Raw genomic sequence first — 25,396 nt, forward strand, 5'->3', positions numbered from 1 at the left:
GACACCCCCACACCGTTGACCTGCAACGGTTCAACCTGCAAGTGCCTAGCAGGAAGACTGATTGAGGGGACGGGTAGTATGGGTCTCGATGGTTCCCGCTTTGTTATACGTCAGATAGGATAGTGGCGTTACGGTTTGCAGTCATTATAATAAAACCTCTTTGTGAATGCTTGAGCAACCGCAAAAGAGTCAATCTTGATACGAACGATCTGATTTCACCGATCTGCGACCATCTTCGGATATCATGTGCTAGATAAATAAACTTTTGTTGTGGAGAGCCTCTTTGTATCCTCCGAGATCGTCAATCTTAACAGTGAATCACATGCAGTAGTCACTCCTACAATCGAATATCAGCGGCAAGAATCCGTCCCTAGGGCTGCTCCTAACGCTGGTGGATTATTTGTTGTGTAAGCATCTGTCCGTTTCCCAATCCTATTACAACACATTAAAACACACCACCAGGTCCCAGGCTTTCGACATTGCACATTCAACCTGGCTTATTATCGAGTGATATTCCGGATCGATCGATGCCAGCACATGTGTACTGCCGCCTGCGCCTGTCGAGATCGTCGTGCAGATTGCAGCTTCGGATTTAGCTGCTGCAAAGGTGCTGCACACACGATGGATCGTTTCGCATCTGCAAACAGCCCTCTTCATCTCGTCTGTTGGGCTTGATATGGCCGTGTCATAGCGTTATGTGGGGTTCTAGTGCCCGCATTGTAACACTCGAAGGAACATGAAACAGAATCGAAGACGGGCTAACGAGTCTGGCCTGCGGAGTTCAGAAGGGACGATCTCCACTGGTCTAGTCTAACAAGTCTAGCATCGACGGCACTTTCAGATGCATTGCTTTGTTGCTTTGTGATCACTGAGATCGTTGTTCAGCAACAAAGCATCGCCTCAAGAACGTGGCATCAAAGACCGGCGGTAACTTAGTCTTACGCGAAAGACGGGAAGTGGCCTGTAACAAGGGATCAGCGGCGCTCGGTTATGCAGATGTCAGCACAAAAAAGTGCAGACGGCGCACTTCTCAGGGAGACTCGGGACAGTCTACTGAGCCTAGCGGGACACACAAGCCTCCAAGGGGGGAAAGACCCCTGTCCCTAGGCTTACGATTTTGCTGCACGGCACACTTTGGGTCCCCCGAAGCTACTCAGTCAGGTACAACGCTAAATGACGACGGCGGTCAAAGCTTCCTCGAAGCCGAAAAGAACATACTGTAATTTAATTATAACGAGATATGTACTCCAGTGCGTGCTTCCTATCCCTTGAAAGTAGGCCCTTGAACAACATCCCGGACAGCCAGACAACCTGTGGATCGCCTTTTGCCTTTATCGTCGTGGCTGAGCTGGCAGTGAACAATGCCCTTGATAGCCTCTTGAGACTGTGAAAGCTTGACAGCCAAAGAACAACAGCCCGAGGCGCTGGATCCATAATAGCGGAAAGACAATGAAACGCCAGATCCGCCAACTTAACACGAACACTCTTTAACTGATATACGCCCCCACTGCTTGTCTGAACTTGAGCAGTTATTGTTCATCCTGCGTCTTTGTTATCTTCAAACAATACTCTTCTTTTTAAACCAAGCTGGTCCTCCGGCGCAGTCTTCCTGCAGGCAGCCGAGACTTGCATTCCTCTTACCCGACTCGACACAAACGATACAACACGCACATAATCTGGTACTATCTCACGAAGAACAGGACTCGTTGACGAGTCCAACCATACATATCCCCGCCATGCCCTTCGACCGAGGCACCCAGGCGGCACTGCTGAAATGGGTCAACACGTTCCCCATCGACCGGCCGGCCGAGTCGTTCGATGACCTCCTTGACGGCGCCATCCTCGCCCAGATGCTCCGGGACCTCGACCCCAGCTACGACCCCTCCGAGCTCGACGACAACGTCGGCTCCTCGCGGTGGCTCACGAGGAAGCGCAACATACAGTCCGTCTACAAGGGCCTCTTCAGCTACATCAAGCGCGAGAACCCGGACCTCGCCCACCAGGCCCACACGGCCGACTTCCGCGCCATTGCGGAGAACCCTGATGCCGAGGGCATCTGTCAGGTGAGTTTACGTCCGGACGAGGAGCCGCCCAGGGGCCCCGTTGATACTGATGCCGTCACGCAGATCCTGTCCGTCTTCGTTGCCGCCGTCGCCTTCCACAATGACCAGGCCACTCGGCAAAAGTACATCGTGGCCATGCAGACCAAGCTCGACACGAAGAGCATGGCCGCCCTCGCGAACGTGATCCAGGAGAAGGAGAAGGACATGGCGAGGGCGCAAGCTGCGGCGGCGCGAGAGGAGATCATCGAGGCGAGCATGGCAGGCCGAGACCCGGGCTTGGAGGCGGAGGAGGAACATCTCAGACTCAAGACGGAGCTGGAGGAGAAGAGGCGCGAACTGGACTACACTACCAAGAAGTACGCCGACCTCCTGTCAGGCCACGAACGCCTACAAGAGACAAATGAAGAAATCTCCGCAAAGCTCAAGGCGGTGGAGACTCAACTTGAAGAGCTTCAGGAACTCCACGGGGCGGACGAGTCGCGGCAGATCAAGATGCTTCAGGACAAGCTACGGGAACAGTCACAGCTCATCGAGAATCAAGAAGCAGAAGCCGAGGCTTATAGGATAGCCAAGGAGAGGCTCGAGTCTGAGGTGGCGGAGCTAAGGCTGAAGTCGGCCAAAGCTGATCGTCTCCAGGACCAGTATGACGAGCTGAAACACGGAAGAGAAGAATTGGAGAAGAAAGCAAATGCGGCTGATCGCTACAAGGAGAAGCTCAAGGAGCAGAAGAAGCTGGAGCAGCAAAACACAGAACTCCGATTTCAATTAGATGCACTCAAGGAGGGACAGAGTCAATTCGAGTCTCTCATGGAAGAAAAGAGGAGGCTTGAGCAGACGCAAAAGCAGACAATCGATTCGCTGGGGCAGAGCGAGGGCCACCTCTGGGAGCTCAGAGAGCAAAAACAGACCCTAGAGAATGTATTCAAGGAGCTACAGGTACAGTATGCCGCTCTTCAGGATAAGAACAACCTGAACGAGAGCTACATTGCCGAGTTGAGGGAGCAATTAAGCAATGGCGGCGCTGCTCCTCCGGCCTCTGCTGGAACGCCAACAGCTACTCACACTGCGTTTAACCTGGAAGAAGAACTACAACACAGCACTGACCCTACAGCACTACTCAAATCACAATTAAGCCGCTTGGAGGCCGAGAATAATCTTCTGAGGCGGAACCTCGGTGTCGGTGTGCAAAATGAGCAGTTGAGGGCAGATCTTGAGGTTGCAAAACAGAGAGAAGAGCTTCTGCAGAAGAAGTACAACGATGTTTTCGAGAAACACACAGTCGCGCAGGAGCAGATCCAGGCTCTTATCGACAAAATACCTGGCAAAGAGTTAGTGCACTGCATCGAAGACTGTCTTCACTTTGGCAAGCTCTCAATACTCACGTCGGACTACTACAGGCACGAGGCATACCAAAACCTACGAAAGACGACTCTCGAAGCCGAGCAGCAACTTTCACAGGAACGAGCGAAGTCTCGGGATCTCGAGGCCGAGGTCAAGGACAAAGACCGTGAACTGCTTAGTGTCAAGACCGATTGTCAGTTACTTCTACTTGGGTTTGAACCTGTCTCTAACCAAGAAACAGTGGATGCCGTTGAGAAAGATCAAACGGAGGCTCTTGAGGTGCTGAAGTCAACTGACAACCTCATATCTGAATCACTCAGGTCCGAGCTCGAGTCGCTGCGGAAGCAGTACAAGACTTTGCAGCTCGAGAATGATCAGCAGAGGACGCAGCTGATCGACGCGCTCGTCTCCAAGGACAAGCTCCGCAAGGAACTGGACGAGACGCCTGCTCCTACCGCGCCAGTCGAGACACCTGCGGGAACCGACCCAGCGGTCGAGGAGGCACTCAAGTCCTCCAAATCCAAGATCGAGAAGCTGCGGGATCGTGTCAAGCAGCAAAAGGAGGTGAGTGATGCAGAATCTGATATGTCATCAGTCTTAAGCTCCCCGATCTCTTTCACCTTCTCAGATGAGGAGGATGGTCCGCCGGAGACCTGGTCTACCGTTCCCATAGACGGGACCGAGGGCACGCAGATGCACTCATCTAGTGGTGGGCATCGGGCGCTGTCCTGTCCCCCTCCTGCTGGAAGGCGTCTTTTCCAACATGATCCTACGCTATTAGTGCGAGCTCCACCTCCAGCGGAGGCACAAGCAATGGCGAACCGTCGGTCCAAGATGCGGAAGCCCAGCTTCGCGTTTTGGTCGTCATGGATGTCATAGAGTGACATTCCTCTGCTTTGTCTTTATTAGAACTGCTACATTGTAGGACGGTAGAGCTGACTTTGGGATAACTAGCAACTGGAGAAGGCCGACCAGGAGAGATACGATCTCCAGCGGCGGCTCAAGGCTGCAGAGCAAGGAGGGGCGTATGCGGCGCAAAAGGTACGTAAATATTTTAATGGCTTCTGTGTAAATGTAACCGCCTGCAAGAACAATGTTCCATGTATTGCCACTTGGTATACTTTAGCTTGTGATATGATATGATGGATGACTGACATGCACTCGATGTGTAGGCCACCTCGGACCAGATTATCAAGAACCTGCAGCGCGAGAATGCTCTGATCACCACTGCTTGGTACGATCTCACCGCTCGTCTACAGAGCAACCACGTGGTGCTGCAGCGACGACAGGACATGCCCAAGAGCTGGCTCAACAAGCAGCGGCAGATGGTCAATGGTGAGCGCCTCCCTAAAGGCTTGTCATCTATTCTCGTCTTTGAGTGAAACTGACTCGATGTCCGTTGCAGCCACACCGCGAAGATAGGAGGTTCACGGCCTGTAGGTCGTCGCCGAGAACCATCCCCTCTCCACCGCGGCCGCCGCCGTCCACGGCGTGCTGCTCACCCTCTCTCTCCTACGTTGTACAGCATGGCGAGTGTTTCATTTTGGCATAGCAGCGTTGCATCACGATATGCTCTTGGATTATGGATTTCCCAGGCCTCTTCTTCTCGGGGTCTTCCGCCGCGCCGTGCGGCGGACCTTTTCGGTCGACATGTGCAGTGGTGGATGGAGGTGCGTGTTGGTGGCTCCAAGGAGGGAGTTCCTGAGGAGAGTGTTGCTGTTGTCAGGCAGGCTTTGGAAGAAGTGATTGTCTGTGCTGATGATTACTTTTTTTGGAATATATATCTTCTTCAATACCCCTATAGCGATAGCATGGGTTGGGTGCGATTTATTTATTGTTGAAACTGTTACAGTTTACCTAGCCCCTTTTTGGCCGTGACCGAACAACACCATATTAAGTAAGCTAGCACAGGATGTCACTGAGATAAACGCCATGTCAGTTGCTTCAATAAAGGGCTCCTAGCATGGTAGGGCTGCCGCATGAAGTCACGAACACAATCACCATTTCAGATAGAGATTGGAACGGGAAACCCCATTGTATCGTAATTAGTGAATTTGAGGAATACATACATACACGGGCGTGATCGAGGGAATTTCGGGGGTGTTTGGTGGTATACTACATGATACAGCTCAGCTTGTCTTATCCTCGCCCTTTGAATTCTCCTCCCGTTCTCTGTCTGTGCAGGCCCGGATTTTCTATCCTTCCTTTCGTCCGATCCCACACGTGTCATGGGAGAGGCAGAGAGGTCAACCAAGAACCGTCCGCCTCCCCCTTTTCGTAAGACGATCATAAACTCAATGCCTTGGGCGGTCCAAACAGGAGACGAGCCAGGTCGTGTTTGGAACAGGCGCGATTGTCACTGGAGATTGCTGAAGAGTTGCTGGGGGCGCGGGAGGCTCTTACGAGCGGCCGGCCAGCTTGTCGAGGAGGCCGGAGCCGGACTGGCTGGCCTTCTTGGCGTCGCCGTCGAAGATCTTTAGCAGGCTCTTCCAGACCTGGCCGGGCTCCTGGGAGGCGTCGATGGCCTTCCAGATGCCGGTCTTCTGGTAGTAGCCGACGACGGGGGTGGTCTGGGCGTGGTAGGTGGCGAGGCGCTTCTTGAGGGCCTCGGCGTTGTCGTCGGAGCGCTGGATCAGCGGCTCGCCGGTGATGTCGTCGGTCATGGGCTTCTTGGGCGGGTTGAAGGTCTGGTGGTAGCTGCGGCCCGAGGCCGGGTGGACGAGCCGCCCCGTGATGCGCGCCACTAGCAGGGCGTCGTCGATCTGCAGCTCGACGGCGTGCTGCAGCGTCTGCTTGCGCTCCTTGAGCATGGCGTCGAGGCCCTCGGCTTGGGGGACGGTTCGCGGAAAGCCATCGAGGATGAATCTAGTGGGAAGAAAGCATGTCAGTGTCTGCTGCTATGACAGAGAAAGACGTGGCCAAGAAGAGCCAGTTGTTGCCCTTACCCTCCCTTACACTCGGTGTTGTTGTCCAGCTCCTCCTTGATCATGCCGATGACGATGTCATCGCTGACCAGACCACCCTGGTCCATGATCTTCTTGGCTTCCCGGCCCAAAGGAGTCTTCTTGGCAACCTGAGATCGAAGCATGTCGCCCGTAGCCTAATACACGAAAAAAACACCGCTGTTAGTCGCCGTTCACACGATGTTGGAGCTCGTCCTCGGGTCAATTGGCTTACCAGATGGCAACAGCTGAACTTCTCCTTGATCTTGGGAGCTTGGGTGCCCTTGCCTGCAGCACAGCGAGCTGGTTAGCCTTCGTTGGGGTCTTTGCGAAACGCCGTCGTTCCATGACGAATTCGTGTTGACATACCGGCGCCGGGAGGCCCGATGAGGATCATGCGGATCTCCTCGGTGGTCTTTGCAGGGCCGCCGAACTGCTTCTCCTCCAGAGACTTGATGCGCGCATCCAGCTGGGCCATCTTGCCCTGCAGGCGGCTGACTTCGTCCTCGATTAGACCCATTGCGAGTTTGATTTACTATGGACGCCGGGATGGCGTAGCCTGACCGAGGCAGTGGAGGAGACCGGGAGGGATTCTAGAGGAGGAGATAAGAGAAAAGGGAAAAGAAGCTATTGAAGCTATGCCACACTGCAGTCGTGGAGACGAGAAGGTGCTGGCAGATCGTGAAGATGCAGAGCGGAATGGGTTTCGAGAAGAGGAGAGTTGGCAGAGGTTCGAGGTCCGGGTTTTACGAGGTACTTTTTCCCTTAGTTACAGCGCGAGCTCGGTGCAGTTGCAGGGAGCAGGTCGGGTGGGTTTGCGCCAAAAAATGCCATGCTGTCCAATTGGGAGCGCTGATTAGTGCTGGGCCTGGGGGAAAGGCCCCACTACCAGTAGCATCTTGCAGTGGGTTTTGGGGGTTGAGGGGCCCGCTAGACACTGGAGTAGAAAAAAGCTGGTGGGAATGAAAGACGGGAGACGGGGTTGCTCGGGTCGGCTGGCAGCCTGTGCCCATGTGCCTAGGCGTATGTGCGTGCTGCAGGAAAAAAGCCTCCTGTTTTCCGGTGTGGTGCGATCCTCTGCTCCGAGGCTACTGAGGTAACGCATGGCACAAGCTGGAGCTGCCCCGGCAATACGGAAGAATCCCGCTTCTGCCCCTTCTACCATGTACCGGTAGTCACTCCTCTGAACATACCGGTAACATAGTAGTAACCGACAGCTTGTGACGATGGCCTCTGCATCTCATCCGATCATCGGGGGTACCGGTAGATCTATTCGTTAATTGAAAATAGAAAACAGCTACTACTAAATACTGAGAACCTCTGCTGAAGACCTATTATACTCGCTGGTCACCTAAACAAACTAAGAGGCACAATTCCACACATGACTAAGCTAACTCATGCTTGGGTGATACCTCAGGTACCTGGGTAGGAATGAGACGGTGAGTTTCTCCAATGGAGACTCTCCTGTGCAATTCTTAGGTGCTGTATAGCATCATCTTCCAACGGTTAAGCTTCAAGCTTGACCTCGGGACTTGAGAAGACCAGTGAGTAAAGCAAGCCACAAGGTGTAAGCCACAGGTCTAGGAAGCTTCATCATCACGTGTGGTGCCTGGAGAGTGGATTGATTAGATAATGTGGCACAGGCAGCACCTACAGTACTGCGTAGTAGAGCATCGAAGTTAGTGGACCTTTCAGCACCGGGCGGCCAGCCCAGCCCAGTGCTCCAGCGCTTCAGGGAGCTTTTGGCGGCTGACCCAATCAACAGCTCACCTTGACGCAAGGCGAGGCTAAGGTGCAGTGCATTCGAGAAAAGGCAGCCTCCCAAAGTACGACACCAATAATCCATCCTCACCAGACGGCTCCCGGCGACCTGACTACGATCCTCCTCTCGCCTCCCACCATTCATTCATTCACCGGCACTGAGAGAGAGAACAGCACCTGGGGATAGTTGTCATACAGCTAGCCTGCCACCATGCCTACCACCACAGCGGAGACCCTCTCCCTCGTCACCCGCAATGTCACCGTCGCTCCTCTAGTCCTCCTCTCCGTCGTCGATCACTACAACCGCGCCGCCGCAAAGTCCACTAGGAACAAGCGAGTCGTGGGCGTGCTGCTAGGACAGAACGATGGCAAGAACGTGCGCGTGTCGAACAGCTTCGCAGGTGAGAACCATCCGGAGAGCTGACTGCTACAGCTTGCTGACCATTGTGTCAGTGCCGTTTGAGGAGGACGAGAAGGACCCTTCCGTCTGGTTCTTAGATCACAACTATGTCGAGTCGATGAACGAGATGTTCAAGAAGGTCAACGCCAGGGAAAAGCTAATAGGATGGTACCACTCCGGCCCCAAGCTGCGGGCCTCAGATCTCGAGATCAACGAGCTGTTCAAGCGCTACACACCCAACCCGCTTCTCGTCATCATCGACGTACAACCAAAGGAGGCCGGCGTGCCCACTGATGCCTACTTTGCCGTTGACGAGATCAAAGATGTATGCTGATTACCGTCTGACCGTCCATGCCTCAGAGCTCTGCTAACCTCGTCTCCAGGACGGCACCACCACATCCAAGACCTTCGTGCACACACCCTCAATAATCGAGGCCGAAGAGGCAGAGGAGATTGGCGTCGAGCATCTCCTACGAGACATCCGCGACGTCGCCGTCGGCACCCTCTCCACCCGCGTGACCAACCAGCTGCAGTCGCTGCAGGGCCTGCACCTGCGCCTGCGCGACATCCAGGCCTACCTGCAGAAGGTCCTCGACGGCCAGCTGCCTGTCAACCACGCCATCCTCGGCAACCTCCAAGACGTCTTCAACCTCCTCCCCAACCTCTCCACGCCAAAGTCCGCCAGCGCCGCCGCCAGCGCCGCGGACAAGGCCGACGGCGGCCTGTCGTACGCGATGAGCGTCAAGACCAACGACCAGCTGATGGCTATCTACCTCAGCAGCCTGATCCGCGCCATCACCGCCTTCCACGACCTCATCGAGAACAAGATCCAGAACCGGCAGCAGCAGGAGGAGAAGGACGCCGCCAAGAAGGAGGAGACCACCACCAAGGACGGGGAGAAGAAGGAGAACGGGGACAAGGCGGTCAACGGCGTGAACGGAGAGGCCAAGGACAGCGGTGATAAGGACGCCGCGTCCAAGGAGAAGAAGAAATAAGGCACGGTTGATGAGTAAGGGGCGGGTGTGGAGAGAGGGGAGAGAGACTTGTACGAGTTAAAGACACGATAGACTACTCGAGGCATGAAGCGCGCGAGTGTGTTAATAGCACTAGGCGTTTCCCTGGGTATATCTGCAAAGCTCGGGGCAGCCGGTATTATTTGCATTCGAGAGACCACAGAAAGGGACAATGGTATGCAAAGCTCTAGAGTGACATGAGTCCCAAAACGCCTGAATGTGCCTGCCGTTCCCATATACCTATATCCCATAGCTTCCATGCCAGATGCCAGATGCCAGCTGCTCATGCTCCATGTGATGTCGTAAGACTCCTTAGGAAATGCTTCGATATCCTCCTGGATCATATATCTGCCACGATACCCGCCATTTCTTCCTTTGTGACCACTCTCTCGACCACATACGTCCCCAAGCCGCCCGCCCAGCGTTCCGCAAGCACACAGGCGAGCAAATGCTTACAGCAGGGCACGCCATCGCTCCCATCTCCGCCCAAGCCGTCAGAGCTCAGGCCGCCAAACTCCCAGCCTGCCTCTCCATCTGGATCCTCTGGCCTCGGCTCCCCTTCGGCGTCCTCTCGGGCACGGCCACCATCTGCCCCCTTACTGCTCCCGGTCTCGCGCACAGCGGCAGCAGCCGGAGCCGTCGTTCCAGCAGGGAACGCCGCAAACGCAAACGCAGCACACGTGCAGTTCCACGCCTCGGCGTGCACAATGTACGCCTGGCCTGTGGGCGTCTCCGTCGTGGTGGCGAAGCCGCCGCCGCCGCCGTACGGTCTGCGCGCGGTGGTGGTCGTCTGGGCGGAGCGCACGAGATACACGGACCGCGGCAGGCTCTCGCGCTGTGCCTGGCGCTGTGCCTGCTGCTCTTGACCGACGCCCTCGTCTCCCGCCGGCGGCTTCCCCGCGCCGGCGTCCTCCCCCTTGCGCGGCGGCAGCACGAGCCGCGTGACGAGGCGGCGATCGAAGAGGTCCAGGGCGGGCAGGAGCAGCGCGGGGAAGAGGACGTGCAGCGTGGCGAACAGCGGCCGGCGGGAGGGGTGTATGAGCCGCAGCGGGTGGGCGGACGCGGACGCGGGCTTGTCCAGGCTGGTGTGTCCCTGCGCTGGAGGCCTTGTCCCTTCCGCATCGTGTGGCGGGACGGGGACGTCGCCGATGGCGTTCAGGAGGGATGTGAGCAGCTGGCGGGGCGTGGGGAGGGGTGCTGACGAGGACATCTTCTCACGAGTCCGACATGTCCTTCATATCTGGCCATCTGAGGCTCGTCTCCCGTGCTGTGTAGAGGTTATTGCATGTAATTGGACAGCAGTGGGATTCAAGTTGAGTGTGCAAGATGTCATTATGTGTCTTAAGGCTGAACTTGACTCAAGATGTTGAACTTGGTTGCATGTCAGAATTGGAAGGAGGGTGGAACTCTTAACGTGCAAGACAGAATCATAGCATCACATTGACTCTCTATCAAAACATGATGAGAAATATCCAGTAGTTTGTAAACCGGAATACTTGATCTGTTTTGGAATTCTTGCTTCTATTATTTTATAGATTCATATATACAGTAATTTTACATATTCACAGCCTCATACCCACTCCTTGGGGTTTCTCAGCACATCTACAAGACGCTGCTCCCGGCTCTTGGGCTCAGGCTCATACATGTACTTCCAGCTCGCCGTCACGGGCAAGCTCATGAGGATACTCTCGACTCTCGCGCCGGGCGTCTGCAGGCCGAAGGCCGTTCCTCGATCATGGACGAGGTTGAACTCGACGTACTTGCCCCGGCGGATCTGCTGCCACTCGCGCTCCTTCTCATTGAAGGGCATGTCCTTGCGCCTGTTGATGATGGGCACGTACGAGGGCAGGAATGCGCGCAGGGCGTCGGAGATGAAGGCAAAGGTGTTTTCTTTGTCGGCAACGGTCTCATCCAGGTCATCGAAGAAGATACCGCCCACACCCCGGCTCTCGTTGCGGTGCTTGTTGTAGAAGTACTGATCGCACCATTTCTTGAACTGCGGCCAGTAGTCCTTGTTGTGCTTGTCGCAGACGTCCTTCAGCGTCTTGTGGAAGTGGATGGCATCCTCATCAAACAAATAGTTGGGCGTCAAGTCCGCGCCGCCACCGAACCACCACGCCCCCGAAGTGCCGTCAGGGTTGGCAGTCTCGAAGTAGCGGTAGTTGAGGTGCACTGTGGGCGCCATGGGGTTATTTGGGTGGATGACCATGCTCAGGCCGGCGGCGAAGAACTCGAGGCTCTGGGGCAGCTCCTCGCCGGGGGCCAGGTTCTTGTGGTTGGCGCGCATCTTGGCGATGGCGCCCTTGGGCAGGTTGCCGTAGACGACGGATACGCCGACGCCGGCCTTCTCAAAGACGTTGCCCTCCTGCAGCACGCAGGTGATGCCGCCGCCGCCCTCGCTGCGCTGCCAGACGTCCTGGCGGAACTTCTTGCCGTCTATCTCCTCGAGCGCCCGCACAATCTCCTGCTGCTGCTCCTTGATGAACTTCTCCATGCGGAGCCGCATCGGCGAGTTCTCCGACACTTTCGACTCGCGGCGTGTCTGCTCATCCTTCTCGGCGAGCGATGTGAGGTCGCATAGAAGGGGGTCCTCGATGGCCTATCGGGGAAGATTTGTTAGTATACGACTACTTGGCACAGCCATTGGAGCTTCTTGCAGACATACCATTGTGTAAATCAGGGGAGAGGCCAAAGCCAAAGCGGCGGTTCCCCAGTAGAGAAGCTTGGAAGAGGGAGAGCTCCTCAATTGAGCTGTCGATTGGCTCGTGAAAGTTCGTCTAGAGGGCCGACAAAACTGTGCAGCTCTGGAGTAGCTCGCCCGCGATGTCAACCTGCCCTGCGCAAGAAAGCGCAGAGCGGGACCTCGAGCAGCCATGGTTGCGGACGGTGGTTATATAGGGGGCCCCTCGAGCAACTGGCGGAGCTGAGTTATGCGTTGACGGCAATTGGCCTTCTGGTTTTGCTCTTCTCAGATGTTTGGATCGAATGATTCTACAGCTGGGGAGCTGGCGTATGAGACCACCAGTCGGGAAGAAGCGGGCCCTGGATAGCCTGATTCCACCTCACAACTGCGACGATCCAGCAGGTCGAGAATGTACTGCGAATCTACTGGGCGGCAGCTACACCGTTCTTTTGTCACAATCGGATGTTCAACATCATAGGAAAACCCGAGCTTCTGCTTCTTCTGCCGGCCATTTGGAGTCGACCGACTAAGTGGTCTCAGTGGGTGCCCTAGTCTCGCCGACTTGCTATGCTGGCTCCGGCGTCAGCACTGAATGCTTGCTGGGATTGGCGTGCGGCACAGGAGGCTCAATGGGCTCTTACATAATGGATGGGCGACCTTTGCCTTACAATGCAGTCCATTCATACCAAGCTTTGACCCTGGAAAGCGTAATGGTGGGGTATCTGGGCAGCTGCTATCAATCGGGTGCCTTGCAGGCCTTCCACACGCATCTAGTAGTAGGTCCGTCCAGCGGGGCAGCATGATCGAAGGTACTCAAGCGCATTCCAGGTCGAGGGCGGCTAGATGTAAGGTTGGCCGGTATAGAGGCGGATGAGCCATCACAGCTGCTTTTGTCTGGCATGGGAAAGGCCACGCTCCGAGAGAAATCGAGGCATAAAACAACGAACATTCATTGATGAAAGATGCTGGTGTACGCCAGATACATTCTTTGTGTGTGGAGTGAGCAAGCCAGGAAAAGGCTCTACTATATATATGCCTATGAAATGAGGCTCGAGATCAAAGCTTATATCCCACCTACTTTATTAAAGGCATGCCCCCCGTGTTCAAAGAGAGCAAGACCGGCATTGAACACGCTTTCTACAATAGATATGGCTACCTAGACTTGCTGGGAATCAGTTCTCCTGATTGAGCATGTAATCAAGATAGAACCCCGACAGTTGTTTGGTCTGGATGACGTTTTGAGTAATCCAGGGGCAAGAGGATGTCGATGTTCAGCTGTGGTCAGCTGTTCCTGTATTGACATCGAATACACCTAGCCTAAAGCCAGGTAACACTTGAGGCCTTTGAGGTCCTTTAATAAGAAATGACCATGAGGAGGATGATGATGAATGGGGGGTCCTTGTAGGCTGGGCTTAGATCCTCACTTGACTGCGCCACGTGCCTGGGGGGGCCTGGGGGTCGCCATTGCGTGCGAGCAGGTGAGTGATTCACTGACCGACACCCACTAACACTAACACTAACAACTGAGTGACTGACTCCGGCTGCCGTCTTTGGAAGGCACCACCTGTACCGCAGAGCGAGGAGACACACACCAATCAGAGACTGTCATTTGTTTAGTCATCATCCTTATCCCTTAGGATAGGAGCCCCGCCTCCCTCGTACTATGCAGTAAACCATTAGCTATCTCCAGCAGCTCTAGGTACCTACCTACATGCCTACATACCTAGGTAGTAGGTAGCCCGCTGACTGCTCACTGCCTTAGGCCCACCTGCCTCCCGCCTCCCTCCCTCACCCAGAGCCCCCCCCCCAATTGTCGTCCCTCCTCCACCAAGGCGGCAGGTCATCCACGCATCTCATCTTCTCTTTCTTCCTTTCATCATCCTCCGTCAACTCCCCGTCTCTGTGCCTGTTGCGTCAGCTCCGTCTATCAAGGTATTTCTAATCTTCCATCCATCAAAATCCATTTAAATAGAACCTCTCCACTCACGCAGCCCTCTTTCCCGCAGCTCACCGCGACTTCCCACCTTCAGTCGTCACCACCACACCGCATATCGCCGACTACCCGCCAAAATGCGATCCAAGTTTAAGGACGAGCACCCCTTCGAGAAGCGCAAGGCCGAGGCCGAACGCATCCGCCAGAAGTACGCTGACCGTATTCCGGTATGTATTCCCATTTATCTCGATGCTCTTCCTCTATCCTTCAAGCTCGGCCGCCACCTCGTTGGAAGCTGCCCTCTCTACCCCACCTCAACCGCTGGAGCCTTGCGCCATCCGCCTCATCCATCCATGAACCACCGCGCTCCGTCATTGCAAAAGCGCGTAACACGGTTACTGACGAGCCTTCACTCCACAGGTCATCTGCGAGAAGGTGGAAAAGAGCGACATCGCTACCATCGATAAGAAGAAGTACCTCGTTCCCGCAGATCTCACCGTAGGCCAGTTCGTCTACGTGATCCGCAAGCGGATCAAGCTGTCCCCCGAGAAGGCCATCTTCATCTTCGTCGACGAGGTCCTGCCGCCCACTGCTGCGCTCATGAGCAGCATCTACGAGGAGCACAAGGACGAGGACGGGTATGTTCACTTGTTTTCTGACTCACAACACGTCATTTCCCTCTCTGCCTAGCACGATGAGCACCCGAACCGAACGCTGACAAATGTCTTCTACTCCAGATTCCTATACATCACCTACTCCGGCGAGAACACCTTTGGCGACTTTGAGGAGTCCGCCTAAGTTCTGTGATTCGTCGAGCACTTGGAATTCCGCTTCCTTGGTACCCTCTCCTTGAAGGCAAATGACCCGGCGTTTGGTATTTCGTGGTTTGGGAATCAACTAGTTGATGGCACTTGTAACGGAACTCTTTTTTGGCTTCAGTCTGGAATTATCACTCGGACAAACAACAAATCAGACCCTGTTTTCTCCTTCCTCCAAGCTGATTAGGGATGTGAGGAGGAGGCGGCGGCGGGCAAGCTGGTGTCTGTGGTTCAGGGAGAGGAGGAGAATGCGCGCGGCTGGTTGTGTCATCTCGACGTTCCCTTTCCATTGCCCTGGGACTACCTAGATTTGAAATCACGAGCTCTTTCTGACATTACCTGCCTGTCTATTGCGAGTGAAATATGTCGTCTCCTGCGTGTGTACATCGTGTGTTGTTTAGGTGAATATACTATGATAGTGGCCGCCTCCTCCGGACCTGATCCATGGCTTGGACACTCTAGCCATATCGGAATGCAAAAGAGCGTGAAGAGACACCACATGTCACAACCTCACAAGTCCTCAGCTGAGGCCCCGATGAATGGGGGAATTTAAAGGGGGTATTGCAATTCCCGCGCCGAACAACTACGAAAGAGCAACCTTGACGACCACGACCGCGACCGCGACCACGACCACGACGACGCAGCATCTAGACTAGAACAACCAAAAGCGGCGTCCCAACCGAACGAGCCTGGAAAAATAAAAAAGTATGAAGAACCAAAGAACAACTTTTTTCGCCTTGTCTCACGCCGAGGCCAATGAAAAAACACAAGTGGTAATAAACAGCAGTAGTAGTAGCCGCGTTTTCTCTCTCTGCTTTCTCTCTTTCTTTGCCCCCGACATACTACTGCTCGCTACTTGCTGCTTCCTTTCAAGTCGCACTAGGATACGCTCAAAAGCATGTGTGTGTGTGTGTGTGTGTCTGTCCGCCTGTCTGCTGAGATGGAGCCGACGCGGTCGGTCAAGGTGGTGGAAAAGCAAACGACAAAAAAATATGGCAGTAATCTTACACTGCGGTAACTAGTACGCAGAACTCTCCCCGTTACCGTATTAAATTCCAAGGTCGATACTCCTCCTGCTTCATCTTCTTTCTCATTCCTCCTTTCTCTTCTTCTTCTCGTCGCCGGATGCATAGTCGGTGATAATGGCAAAGCAGTCGTGATACCCGGATGTTGATTTTGGTGACGCTCTACTCAAGAAAGACATGGCAGCGGTACGGCGTCGTCTCGTATACATCAGGGGGGGAAAGAGCATCTTGCAGCGCTGGTCTTCAGTTGACGGCGGCAGCGTGACGTGCCCTTGACTCTCGTACCTGTTTCCAGGAGAAAGTGCCAGATGCTTGACCTGAACTGGATCGAAATTGCATCCGTTTGAGCTCTGCCTCTCTCCCCGCTGGTGGTGATGGTGGATGGGTATAAGAAATTGGTATATGGATGTACCTCGTGCCAAATGCGACCAATTTGCAAGACCCAGCCGAACTTTATGCATGATGTGTCCAGAAAAATAATCATTTTGACGCCCAATGAACCAGTGCTACACCGAAGAAAAGGCCGGAAAACACAGGAAATGCTGCAAGACGAGACGCCGCTCAACGCCAGTAATGACAAGACAAAGCCACGACGACCTAGCACAGAAAGGTGGCACACACCATGTTCTATGCTGGATTGCCCTTGACTCTCTTCTGCATTCTGGGCGTTGGGGGCTTTGTCTTGGTTTGGATACCGTTGGCCTGTCCACCACCGCCGGCTCCAGACGGCGTCGGGGCATTGCCTGCGTTTTCGTCCTCGTTCTTAACGGCTGAAGGTCGCCTCCTCTTCGTCCCAGCAGGTGAGGTGTTGGCGCTGGGGCCACTGGAGCTTGTTCCTTGCTGGCTCTGCTGGAGCTGCATCTGGGGTGCTTGCATGGCTCCAGGTGCCGGGCTACCGACATGAGGAGATCCTGGTAGTTGGAGATTGGCAACGTTGGGGCTGGCACCCACCATGGGGAACTGGCCGTACCCAGGTGTGCGCGGTCCTCCCTGTTGCATCATTTGTCCGTTCATTTGTTGAATGTTGTTGATCTGGGCGACATATTGATCAAGAGCTTGATATGGAGCCATGCCAGGGTGGCTGTGATAGAAGCCAAATAGGGGGTTCATCTGACCCATGATTTCTACGATCTGTAATACATCAATACGTGTACAAGTCACCAAGACTAGAAGGGGAGACAAACCTCGAGGAACTGATGAACCGCTTCGGTGATACCGACACTCTGCTTGACCATGGACTGGGGCAGATCTAGGTCTGGCGGAGGGTTCTGTGGCGACTTCATCTGCCGTGCTTTGCCCTTCTTGCTCATTTCAGGCGACTGCTTGGTGTCCTGAGAGTTGACCTTGTGCCAGTCCTTGACCCAGTTATGCGCCGGCTTTGCGGCTTGTATGACGAGCTTTCTCGAGATGTACTCCTCATGGCCAGTCGTGAGGAACTCGAAAAGCTCAATCTTCTGCTCAGCATCGAATTGTGCCCGAAGGGTACCATTTGCTATCAGCTACAAATATAGGTCAGTATCACTACTATATTCCATCTGAGGTCTACACTTACGTGTGAACCGCCTTCGAACCAATACACAAGGCTGGACTTGGTATTCTCAATAAAGTGACAGTCTCCTGGCAGAGGCCTGTCTGTGGTGCCTTTGTCTAGGATCAACTGCATATACTTCACCCCGCTATCGAAGTGCGTGTGGAAGTATCGTGCGAGGGCCGGGAAGGTTATCTCATATTGCTTGTCATTTTGCTCTTCTCCATCCACCACATGAATGGAGTATCGAAACATGCCTCGCGGGGAGAAGAACCTGTGGACGAAGTCGTTCCAGTACGACAGGTCGTCCTTACCTTTGGAACCCTGGGAGATAGTAGTCAGCGCTTCAACTCTCATATGATGGCAGCCAGTGTAGTCTCACAGGAAAGCCACTCAAGTGTTCACTAAATTGCATCAAGCGCAGAAGGCAATGTCCCTTCATGCCTTCCCGTTTCTGCGCCTGCATAATACTGTTTGCGACCTGCTGCTGGGCTGTTATCATCGGCTGCGGTTGGGCCTGTTGCACGTTTTGTGGTTGTGCCTGGGGTTGCTGCTGTGGGTTTTGCTGGGCAGGTATCGGACCTTGAGGCTGTCCTGGGTTTTGTTGCGCAGGGTTCGGCTGGGGACCACCTTGTCCCGGCTGGGGACCAGGTTGCTGGCCAGGCTGTTGCTGTGGTTGACCGGCTTGCTGAGGCGGCTGGGGCTGCTGTTGCTGTTGAGGTTGCGGTTGCGGCTGAGCTTGCTGCTGTTGAGCCTGAGCCTGGGCTTGAGCCTGCTGCTGTTGCTGTTGCTGGGCTTGTGCTTGAGCTTGCTGCTGGGCCTGCATAGCTGCTTGTAACTGAGCTTGTTGAAGGTTCATCTGGGGGTTGATATGGCCCTGCTGGTTCGGGTTTTGTCCCTGTTGTTGAGCCATCTGCTGTTGCTGCTGCTGGAGGGCCATCTGTTGTGCAAGTAGAGCCTAAAAATAGAAACTTGTCAGCCATGTACCTCGTCAGAACCTCACGCCAATTGCTGGAAGATAGAGGTGTCGGATTCGATGTCGTCTTACTGGGTTGTGCGGTTGCTGCTGTTCTTGTTTAGCATATCGCACGTATTAGAGCTGGGGACGTGGGGGGTTTCTGTACCGGTCGCATGTTCCTCATCGCTGCCAACTGGGCTGCTTGAGCCGGAGTCATCTGCATACCAGGCATGCCCATGGGCATGCCCCCATACATCCCCGATTGCTGTGCCAGCAGAACCTGTCTGGCCTGCTGCTGCTGTTGCTGAAGCGCCTGAAGCCTCTGATTATGGTACTGTTGCTGCAGAGCCGGATTATTTTGGACTGGGCGCCCCAGGTTAGCACCGAGAAGGCAAGATAGGGAAGCCCTGAGCCTCGGCCCTGGGCAAAGGAAGACTCACAAGCCATAGGATTCATCTGCTGTTGCTGGAAGAGATGCGCTTGCTGGGGGTTCAGGTGCTGCATTGCGTGAGCATTCGGACCAGCGCCAGGCGGCATTCCTCCCATCAGAGCCGCTGGATTTACCTGACCGCCTGCCGCCGATACCCCCATATGAATCTGGTGCGGCATGCCACCAGGCTGCTGTCCGGGTTGACTTGGGTTATGTGCCATGCCTGGGGCCATGGGGTGGCCTGGTGGTACGCCTGGGTGTTGTTGCATGCCGCCAGGATGCGGCGAAAAGGAGGGACCCATGCTTGCCATCATTTCTGTTTACTGTCGATATTCCACGGCGTGGATATCGACTCTGCTCTTCCTGTACTATCGCATGCGCTGGTCTACGGGGGCGGGTGGTAGAGACAGATTGAGGATTGTCGGGCGACAAGTCACAGGCACCTGGTCGCTGAGGAAAGACGGGCTACTCCTCGCGTCTGCGCTTCGCCTTTCGCGGAACGATGTCGCGGGCGGGAGCCTCCTCGAAGATTGCCGTCGGAAGTGATAGCGAAAGCGATTGTGGTGTTTGTAGCGTTGGAGGAGTCCGGGAGGCAATTCGAAACGATCGACAAGAGGTGAGAGACACGGATGGCGGGAGACGAGGAGCAATGAGCCAGCCGACGCGCGACAGATGATAAATACGCTGTTTCCAGGGTCCAACGGCGGGCGAGAGCAAACGGACTGGGACAAGTCGCAGGCGAGGGACAAACAAACAATCTGAAATCGTTTGACACAGGACCGGGCTTGGGCTCTTTGGGGGGTTCGTAGCAATAGAGTCGACGTCGGCGACGTGTCGTCGGTCGGGGTGGACGGGAGAGGCTCGACTAGGGCGATCCAGGTGCTGGTGCTGGTGCTGGTGCTGGTGCTGATGCTGGTGCAGCGCAATGCTGGAATTGGGATGGGGGACTACCTGGCACCCTGGGTAGGACTTTGCCAGACCAGCGAAAAGAGACTGACACACACACACACACAGCACAGAGCAAAGAAACGGGGGTTGGGGGTTGGGGGGGATGGGCGGCGGCGGCAGGCGACCCAAATCCCGCCCGATTGATTTTTGCGCTTGCGCCTTCTTGGGTACTGGTGGTGCTGGTGTCGGAACCCCGTCAAATCTTTCCGCCGTCGCAGCGAATCAACTCTGCGCACCAGGAGCTCCGCTTGCGCTTTTGATAGGGGAGTTTCGGTGCTGTCCCGATGCCGTGGGTCTTGGATATACTATGTATACAGCACCAGTATCTCCAGGGCTTATTTACTGTGTAAGCGTAGCGTGAGAAAAGCAATGGGAGGGGAAGAAGGAAAGGATTTTCGGCAAGCTCAGGCAAGAGTGTGTGTGGCGAGACAGAGGAATTGAGAAAGAGAGAGAGTGTGTGTGTATGTGTGTTTCGCACACGAGTCGAGTTGTGCGAAGGAAATCCCGGAACAGCCCAAAGAAGGAGGGAGAGAAAGGTGAAGAGCGGTGGTGGTGGTGGTGGTGGTGGGCAATAACACACTGAAGTGAGCGACTGAGTTGCGGATGCGGCGTGCGTCGAGGCTTCTCACCTCCCTACCACCACCACCACCACACCTGCCTGCCCTACGGGGTAATAAAATGAACCCTGCCACCGATCATTTTCTTGACACTACCTGCGTATTGACTGTAAGTCCTCAGCTAAGGTGGCTAGATATAGATATAACCCTACAAGAAGTATAAAGTGAGGTATCCCAGTAGGAGAAGACCAGCTTTGCGATGGCACCTCGATGGACTCACTTGGAGATTACATAAGTCCTAATCTGTCTGATCGGAATTGGTACCCTTCGCTTCGGCTACGCTATTTTGCCTGTCGCTAGCTTACCTTACCAGACTGCCTCCTCGAAAGCGACGACGGCTCCTCCGGTTGCAGGATGTGGAAGACGCCTCCCAGGAGACTCGATATCGAAAGGATTGACTAGATCGATAAGCACTACTACCACTTATTACCTTACTTTACCTACCCTACTCGGTACAATCTCACACCTGTTACGGGATAAGAGTATCGAAGCACGGTAGACAAAATCATCATCATCCACATTCCTTGCGTAGGGCTACTGGTATAACGTTGTTCGAGACCTTTCCACCAGGCCCAGACTTCCCCGAGAGCAGTGATGCACTACGGCAAGTCCCTTTTAGCGTTGACCGACGGCCGCATTACCACCCAGCTACGGAAACGCAACTCTGCTCTCGCTCCCTCGTCAAATGTGTTCCGCCAGAATGCAGAATGCGAAAAAAAGAAGACAGGCTCTCTCCACGCTGACAGACGGTCTTGAATAAGCTGCTGGCTTTCTCAAACACACACAGCAGTCGTCAACGCCTATTTTTGGAAGGTTTGAAACTCAAGTCCCAGTCCACAGCCCCCCTTCCTTGTCTTGACAGATCCGCCAGCTGCCCCCCACCTGGCCACCACCACAACCTCTCTGGTTCGGTATTACGTTACGCCGTGACGCCGGGGTCCAATCCTTTGCATCCTCAAAATTTTGGCGAAGCTCAAGCTCCCAGCAAATTTTCCTTTCCCTTCCACCCTCGTTCAACATCTCAAACTTATCTTTTCTTTCTTCCCAACTCTCCACCGTCGGATCTGTACCTCCAGCCGTCCAGTCTTGAGGCGAGCGTCTCTCCAATGCAAAATGCAGCATTACGCCCAGCAAACGCAGCGCCTCAAGTCTGCGACGAGCAGGGGAGCAGATCCGCGAATCCCAAAGGTAAGCCTCTCAAAACACACCCTTCCCCTACACCTCCCGCATATCTCACGGCCTCCACACGTGCAAACATTTTTATTTTTTTCTTTCCCTCCGAATGATGACAACTATAACAAATGTCTTCTTTTCCCAACTGAATCGACCATGAAGAAGTCTCGACTGTTCGGGTTATCGCTCCCACGGGGGCGTACCTGTTACTTGCCAGTATACTTTGTCTGACACACATCAATCTACTCAAATGCTCATGTGGAGTGGGATATGCATTGCACACACGCAATACAGGAACGGCGAAGCTAATCAGGTGTTCGTCAATAGTGCTATACTCGTAACCGGTGCTTGCCACCAGCAACTAACCTTTAGAGCATGGCTCTTGTATTAATATTCAAGGTCAGTTTCATAACCTCTTTTAATGTGCTTTTCCTTCTCGACGATACCATGATGAAATTCCCACCTACATTCGCAGTTTCCACTCGAGTCCCCGCCTAGAGCCTTTACTGGGGACAGATGAGGGCAGTATCTTCCTTGGATGTCGAATCATCATTAAAGAAAAGCACATTTCCCATTTTTCAAGACCAGGACGTTTTCTTGGTCATATAGGGGGGGAAATGCGAACGTGCTTATCACTAGGGTCACCTTGTCATACACAGAGGGCTTCATCAGCAGTATCTCTTACTCTAGATATAAATATAATCATATGTTTTCATTCAAGTGTTTGCCATGTCTCGTATGTACAACTGTGACATCTAAATTTGATATCACCAGCAAAACTCCATGCTGCCGTTTCCTCCTCGACGCGCGACCGTCGACGACAGACCAACCCAGAACGCCCGACGGCTTTTTGCCATACCAGCCAGAACCCTGCCCAATTGTAGCAAAGAAACGCTTATAATCATACATCCGCCCCCTAGACCACGCTCACCTCCTCCCTCACCGGCTGCTGGTCTCCCCTCCTGACCCGCCCGCCCACGATCCCCCGTCTGTTCCTCCCCGTCCGCCCACGGCCCAGCCAGTTCAGCTTCAGCAGCCGGCTCAGCTCCTCGATCTTCTTGTTGCCCTCGTCCGTCTTGTCGCCCGTGACCCCCACGCTCGCCAGCACGCTCATGCACTGCAGCATGCGGCCGACCATCTCCGTGACCTGCTTCGAGTCCTCGACGTTCTGCTCCCGAAGGCTGCCCGCGGCGGCGCTCAGCCCGCTGGAGCCGGTGCCGGTTGCCAGGGCCAGGGCCGGGATGCCGGCGCCGAGCGCCTGCAGGCTGGACGGCGTGAATGGGCGCAGCGAGCCGCCGTTCGTGTGGTCGCTGCTGCTAGCAAACGACACGTTGCTGATGGCGCGGCTGCGGCTACCCCCTGAGCCGTCGCCAAACAGAGTCGTGCTGCTGGAGTTGTAGCTTGCGACAGACGGGTCGAGAGACATGGCTGTGCCTGGGCGTTGCTGAAGGGAAAAGGTAGACTCGGCCGATGGTGAGGTGGACAGCTGGTTTTCTGGAAGGGGACTGGCCAGGGCCATGCTGGCAAAAGACTGAGGGAGGAACTCCAGTGAAAGGCGAGAGAAGATGACTTTCAAGGTGTCATATCGCGGGAGGACGACAGTGTCTCGGTAGGCCGTCAACACAAGCCTCCGTACATCAAGCACGGCAGCAGCAGGACTGACGCTGATGCCGCCTGCTGACCCTGCCGACGCAACTGTTTCTGTTGGTGCACTGGTGGCAACCACTCCACCCCAGAAGTCTTTTGCTTGGTCAGGCGTCAGAAGTGTGCCTGTTCCCGCAAATTCGAGATCGAGTGGAAGGAAGACAGCCTGCATGTACGGCAGGATAGATGTAAACATGAACAGCCACAGCTCAACCAGAGCAGGGATCATGCGGTCTTCCGGAGTCTTGCGCAGGGTATGGTCCAAGCTGGCGAAGCCTGTATTAAGGAGATCTCGCACGTCCTCAACGATGATGTTGGGTGATCTCCGTTGAATACAGTATTGTATATGCATCGTCACCACGCGGTTGAAATCTTCCACCGGAAGTCTCAGGTCTTCGCCCTCGAAAATGACAAGAAGCTTCGCCCTCAAATATGGCCAAGCATCGTCCAAACTCAGGCTATTGAGACCATACTTGGTCGAGTCCACGGGCTCAAGGTGCACAGTCGACTGGTTGGGTAAGGATCCCACACTGCTAGGTCCTGGCCACTCAGATTGTAGAGTTAGGGAGGATTCGTTGATATCTCCCTTGTCTTCCTTCTTCTTCTCACGCAAAGCCCGACCTCCATGACGCAGATCTAGACCGCTCATACTCTTGAAGGTAGTCGTATTGGGCCCTGGACTGGGAGGCAGGTTAAAGTTATATAGGCTGCTGGGCGCATTGGGGTCCGTGGGCCGAGAATTGCTGGAGGCCGATGACAACGGGAGATGGTAGTCATCCTTATCTTTGAGCTTGTGTTTTTGCCTCGATAGGAAATGATGTTTCTTCTCTTTACCTTCCTTCTCGGTAGGCGTATCAATCGGCCTTATTGTAGCAGATGACGAGTTCGCCAGACTATAGAATGACTGAGACGAAGAGTCTAAGCTGGTAGTACTGAAATTGGCCCTCTGTAATGCAGAAAGCGCCGTTCCAATCTTGCTTGGGCTTGGTAAAGGCTTGTCCTTGGCTTCCCCCTTGACACTGATTTTGCCAGGTCTAGAGAACAGCTTGACCTTGGATGATTTTTCCGCCTTCTTCTCGGGCATCGGAGGCGGAGGTGGTGGTGGAGGAGGCGCTTGCTGTGCTGGGAGAGCCGGCGATGTCTGCCCGGAGCGAGCATAGACGACGTTGGCTGCTGCTGCTGCCGCAGCGGTATGGCTCCCAAGTAGGCCATTGTGATATCCCTGAACCCCAAACCCGGTCTCTCTGGGTGCGCTGGCCTCTGTGAGGCTCAAAAGAGGGGGACTGAGAGGCCCACCACTGCCTCGCTTGTGTTGCGCCGGGGACGGCTCATAAGACTCTCCCGGTCCCGGAACAGTCTGCGACCTCTGCCTAAGATGTTGCTGGTACTGTTGCTGATGTAGTTGTTGCTGTTGCTGCTGTTGCTGGGTCTGGTGGTGCATGACCGCTGCCTGGGCGGCAATCTGACTGGCGGACAGCTCGCGGGGCTGCTGGTGGACCGGAGATGGCTGGGCCATGCCGATCTGCGAGAGGTTTGACGTGGATGTAGACGGCAGGGTCGAGTCGAACAGGCCGGCCGTCTGCGAGTGTTTGCGAGAGTGACCTCTGCCGTTGCCGTTGCCGGTGGCGCTCGAGGGCGGGAGGGTCAGGGGCGAGGTGTTTCGGGGCAGGTCATGGCTCGCGGCGACGGAGCGGGCAGCGAGAGCGGCTGCGGTGTTGACGGAGATGACGGGCGTCGGACGGGAGAAGTTGTGGAGGCTGTTGGTGCTCGAGTTGGTGTGGGAGGTGAAGCTGGCGAAGATGGGCGTGCCCGAGGCCGAGGGATTCTGGACTCTGGCCTTTGCGACGGTCAATGGAGCAGAGTCGTCGCTGGAAGAGGACTCGACTCTTCTTACTCGAGGTCGTGACAGGTCTGTGGAGGAGGCATTGCTCTGGGGCAGGGGAGAGAAGCTCCCCGGAGCCCTTGGCTGGGGTCTCGCTGGTTGCATTGTTGTAGATGTGTTAGGGGTCTGTTACATCTTGGCCAGACAGTTAAGATCAGCGCTGGTGTCGGGGTATTTCGCCTTGACGATCGGCGGGCACAGATCAAGAAACTTGTTTGTCTTGACAGAGGGTTGTTT

At 54.8% G+C, this 25,396-nt stretch overlaps 7 protein-coding genes across 7 annotated transcripts; 3 read left to right on the forward strand and 4 right to left on the reverse strand.

Annotated features, from left to right (window-relative positions):
* Window positions 1-1,736: 1,736 nt before the first annotated feature.
* On the forward strand, window positions 1,737-4,786 carry UCRPA7_4083 (putative microtubule binding protein; the record flags this gene model as incomplete). Its single annotated transcript, XM_007916654.1, has 4 exons — window positions 1,737-3,597; window positions 3,646-3,968; window positions 4,359-4,445; window positions 4,577-4,786. The coding sequence occupies 4 exons, from the start codon at window positions 1,737-1,739 to the stop codon at window positions 4,784-4,786; spliced, it is 2,481 nt and encodes an 826-aa protein (XP_007914845.1).
* Window positions 4,787-5,803: 1,017 nt separating this feature from the next.
* Window positions 5,804-6,866, reverse strand: UCRPA7_4084 (putative adenylate kinase protein; the record flags this gene model as incomplete). Its single annotated transcript, XM_007916633.1, has 4 exons — window positions 5,804-6,269; window positions 6,350-6,504; window positions 6,582-6,634; window positions 6,716-6,866. The coding sequence occupies 4 exons, from the start codon at window positions 6,864-6,866 to the stop codon at window positions 5,804-5,806; spliced, it is 825 nt and encodes a 274-aa protein (XP_007914824.1).
* Window positions 6,867-8,318: 1,452 nt separating this feature from the next.
* UCRPA7_4085 (putative 26s proteasome regulatory subunit rpn-8 protein) lies at window positions 8,319-9,502 on the forward strand (the record flags this gene model as incomplete). Its single annotated transcript, XM_007916642.1, has 3 exons — window positions 8,319-8,508; window positions 8,561-8,832; window positions 8,891-9,502. The coding sequence occupies 3 exons, from the start codon at window positions 8,319-8,321 to the stop codon at window positions 9,500-9,502; spliced, it is 1,074 nt and encodes a 357-aa protein (XP_007914833.1).
* A 358-nt stretch (window positions 9,503-9,860) lies between these two features.
* Window positions 9,861-12,188, reverse strand: UCRPA7_4086 (putative coproporphyrinogen iii oxidase protein; the record flags this gene model as incomplete). The annotated part of the gene is made up of 3 exons (XM_007916636.1): window positions 9,861-10,730; window positions 11,097-12,119; window positions 12,186-12,188. 3 exons carry the CDS (start codon window positions 12,186-12,188, stop codon window positions 9,861-9,863), a joined length of 1,896 nt encoding a protein of 631 aa, XP_007914827.1.
* Window positions 12,189-14,273: 2,085 nt separating this feature from the next.
* On the forward strand, window positions 14,274-14,934 carry UCRPA7_4087 (putative autophagic death protein aut7 idi- protein; the record flags this gene model as incomplete). The annotated part of the gene is made up of 3 exons (XM_007916664.1): window positions 14,274-14,363; window positions 14,557-14,774; window positions 14,874-14,934. 3 exons carry the CDS (start codon window positions 14,274-14,276, stop codon window positions 14,932-14,934), a joined length of 369 nt encoding a protein of 122 aa, XP_007914855.1.
* A 1,672-nt stretch (window positions 14,935-16,606) lies between these two features.
* UCRPA7_4088 (putative topoisomerase ii-associated protein pat1 protein) lies at window positions 16,607-17,864 on the reverse strand (the record flags this gene model as incomplete). Its single annotated transcript, XM_007916670.1, has 3 exons — window positions 16,607-17,110; window positions 17,164-17,478; window positions 17,532-17,864. 3 exons carry the CDS (start codon window positions 17,862-17,864, stop codon window positions 16,607-16,609), a joined length of 1,152 nt encoding a protein of 383 aa, XP_007914861.1.
* Window positions 17,865-22,549: 4,685 nt separating this feature from the next.
* On the reverse strand, window positions 22,550-25,264 carry UCRPA7_4089 (putative -domain-containing protein; the record flags this gene model as incomplete). The annotated part of the gene is made up of 1 exon (XM_007916677.1): window positions 22,550-25,264. The coding sequence occupies one exon, from the start codon at window positions 25,262-25,264 to the stop codon at window positions 22,550-22,552; it is 2,715 nt and encodes a 904-aa protein (XP_007914868.1).
* Window positions 25,265-25,396: the final 132 nt, after the last annotated feature.

The sequence above is a fragment of the Phaeoacremonium minimum genome (genome assembly GCF_000392275.1).
Source record: "Phaeoacremonium minimum UCRPA7 unplaced genomic scaffold PA7_03_scaffold_324, whole genome shotgun sequence".
NCBI lineage: Eukaryota > Fungi > Ascomycota > Sordariomycetes > Togniniales > Togniniaceae > Phaeoacremonium > Phaeoacremonium minimum.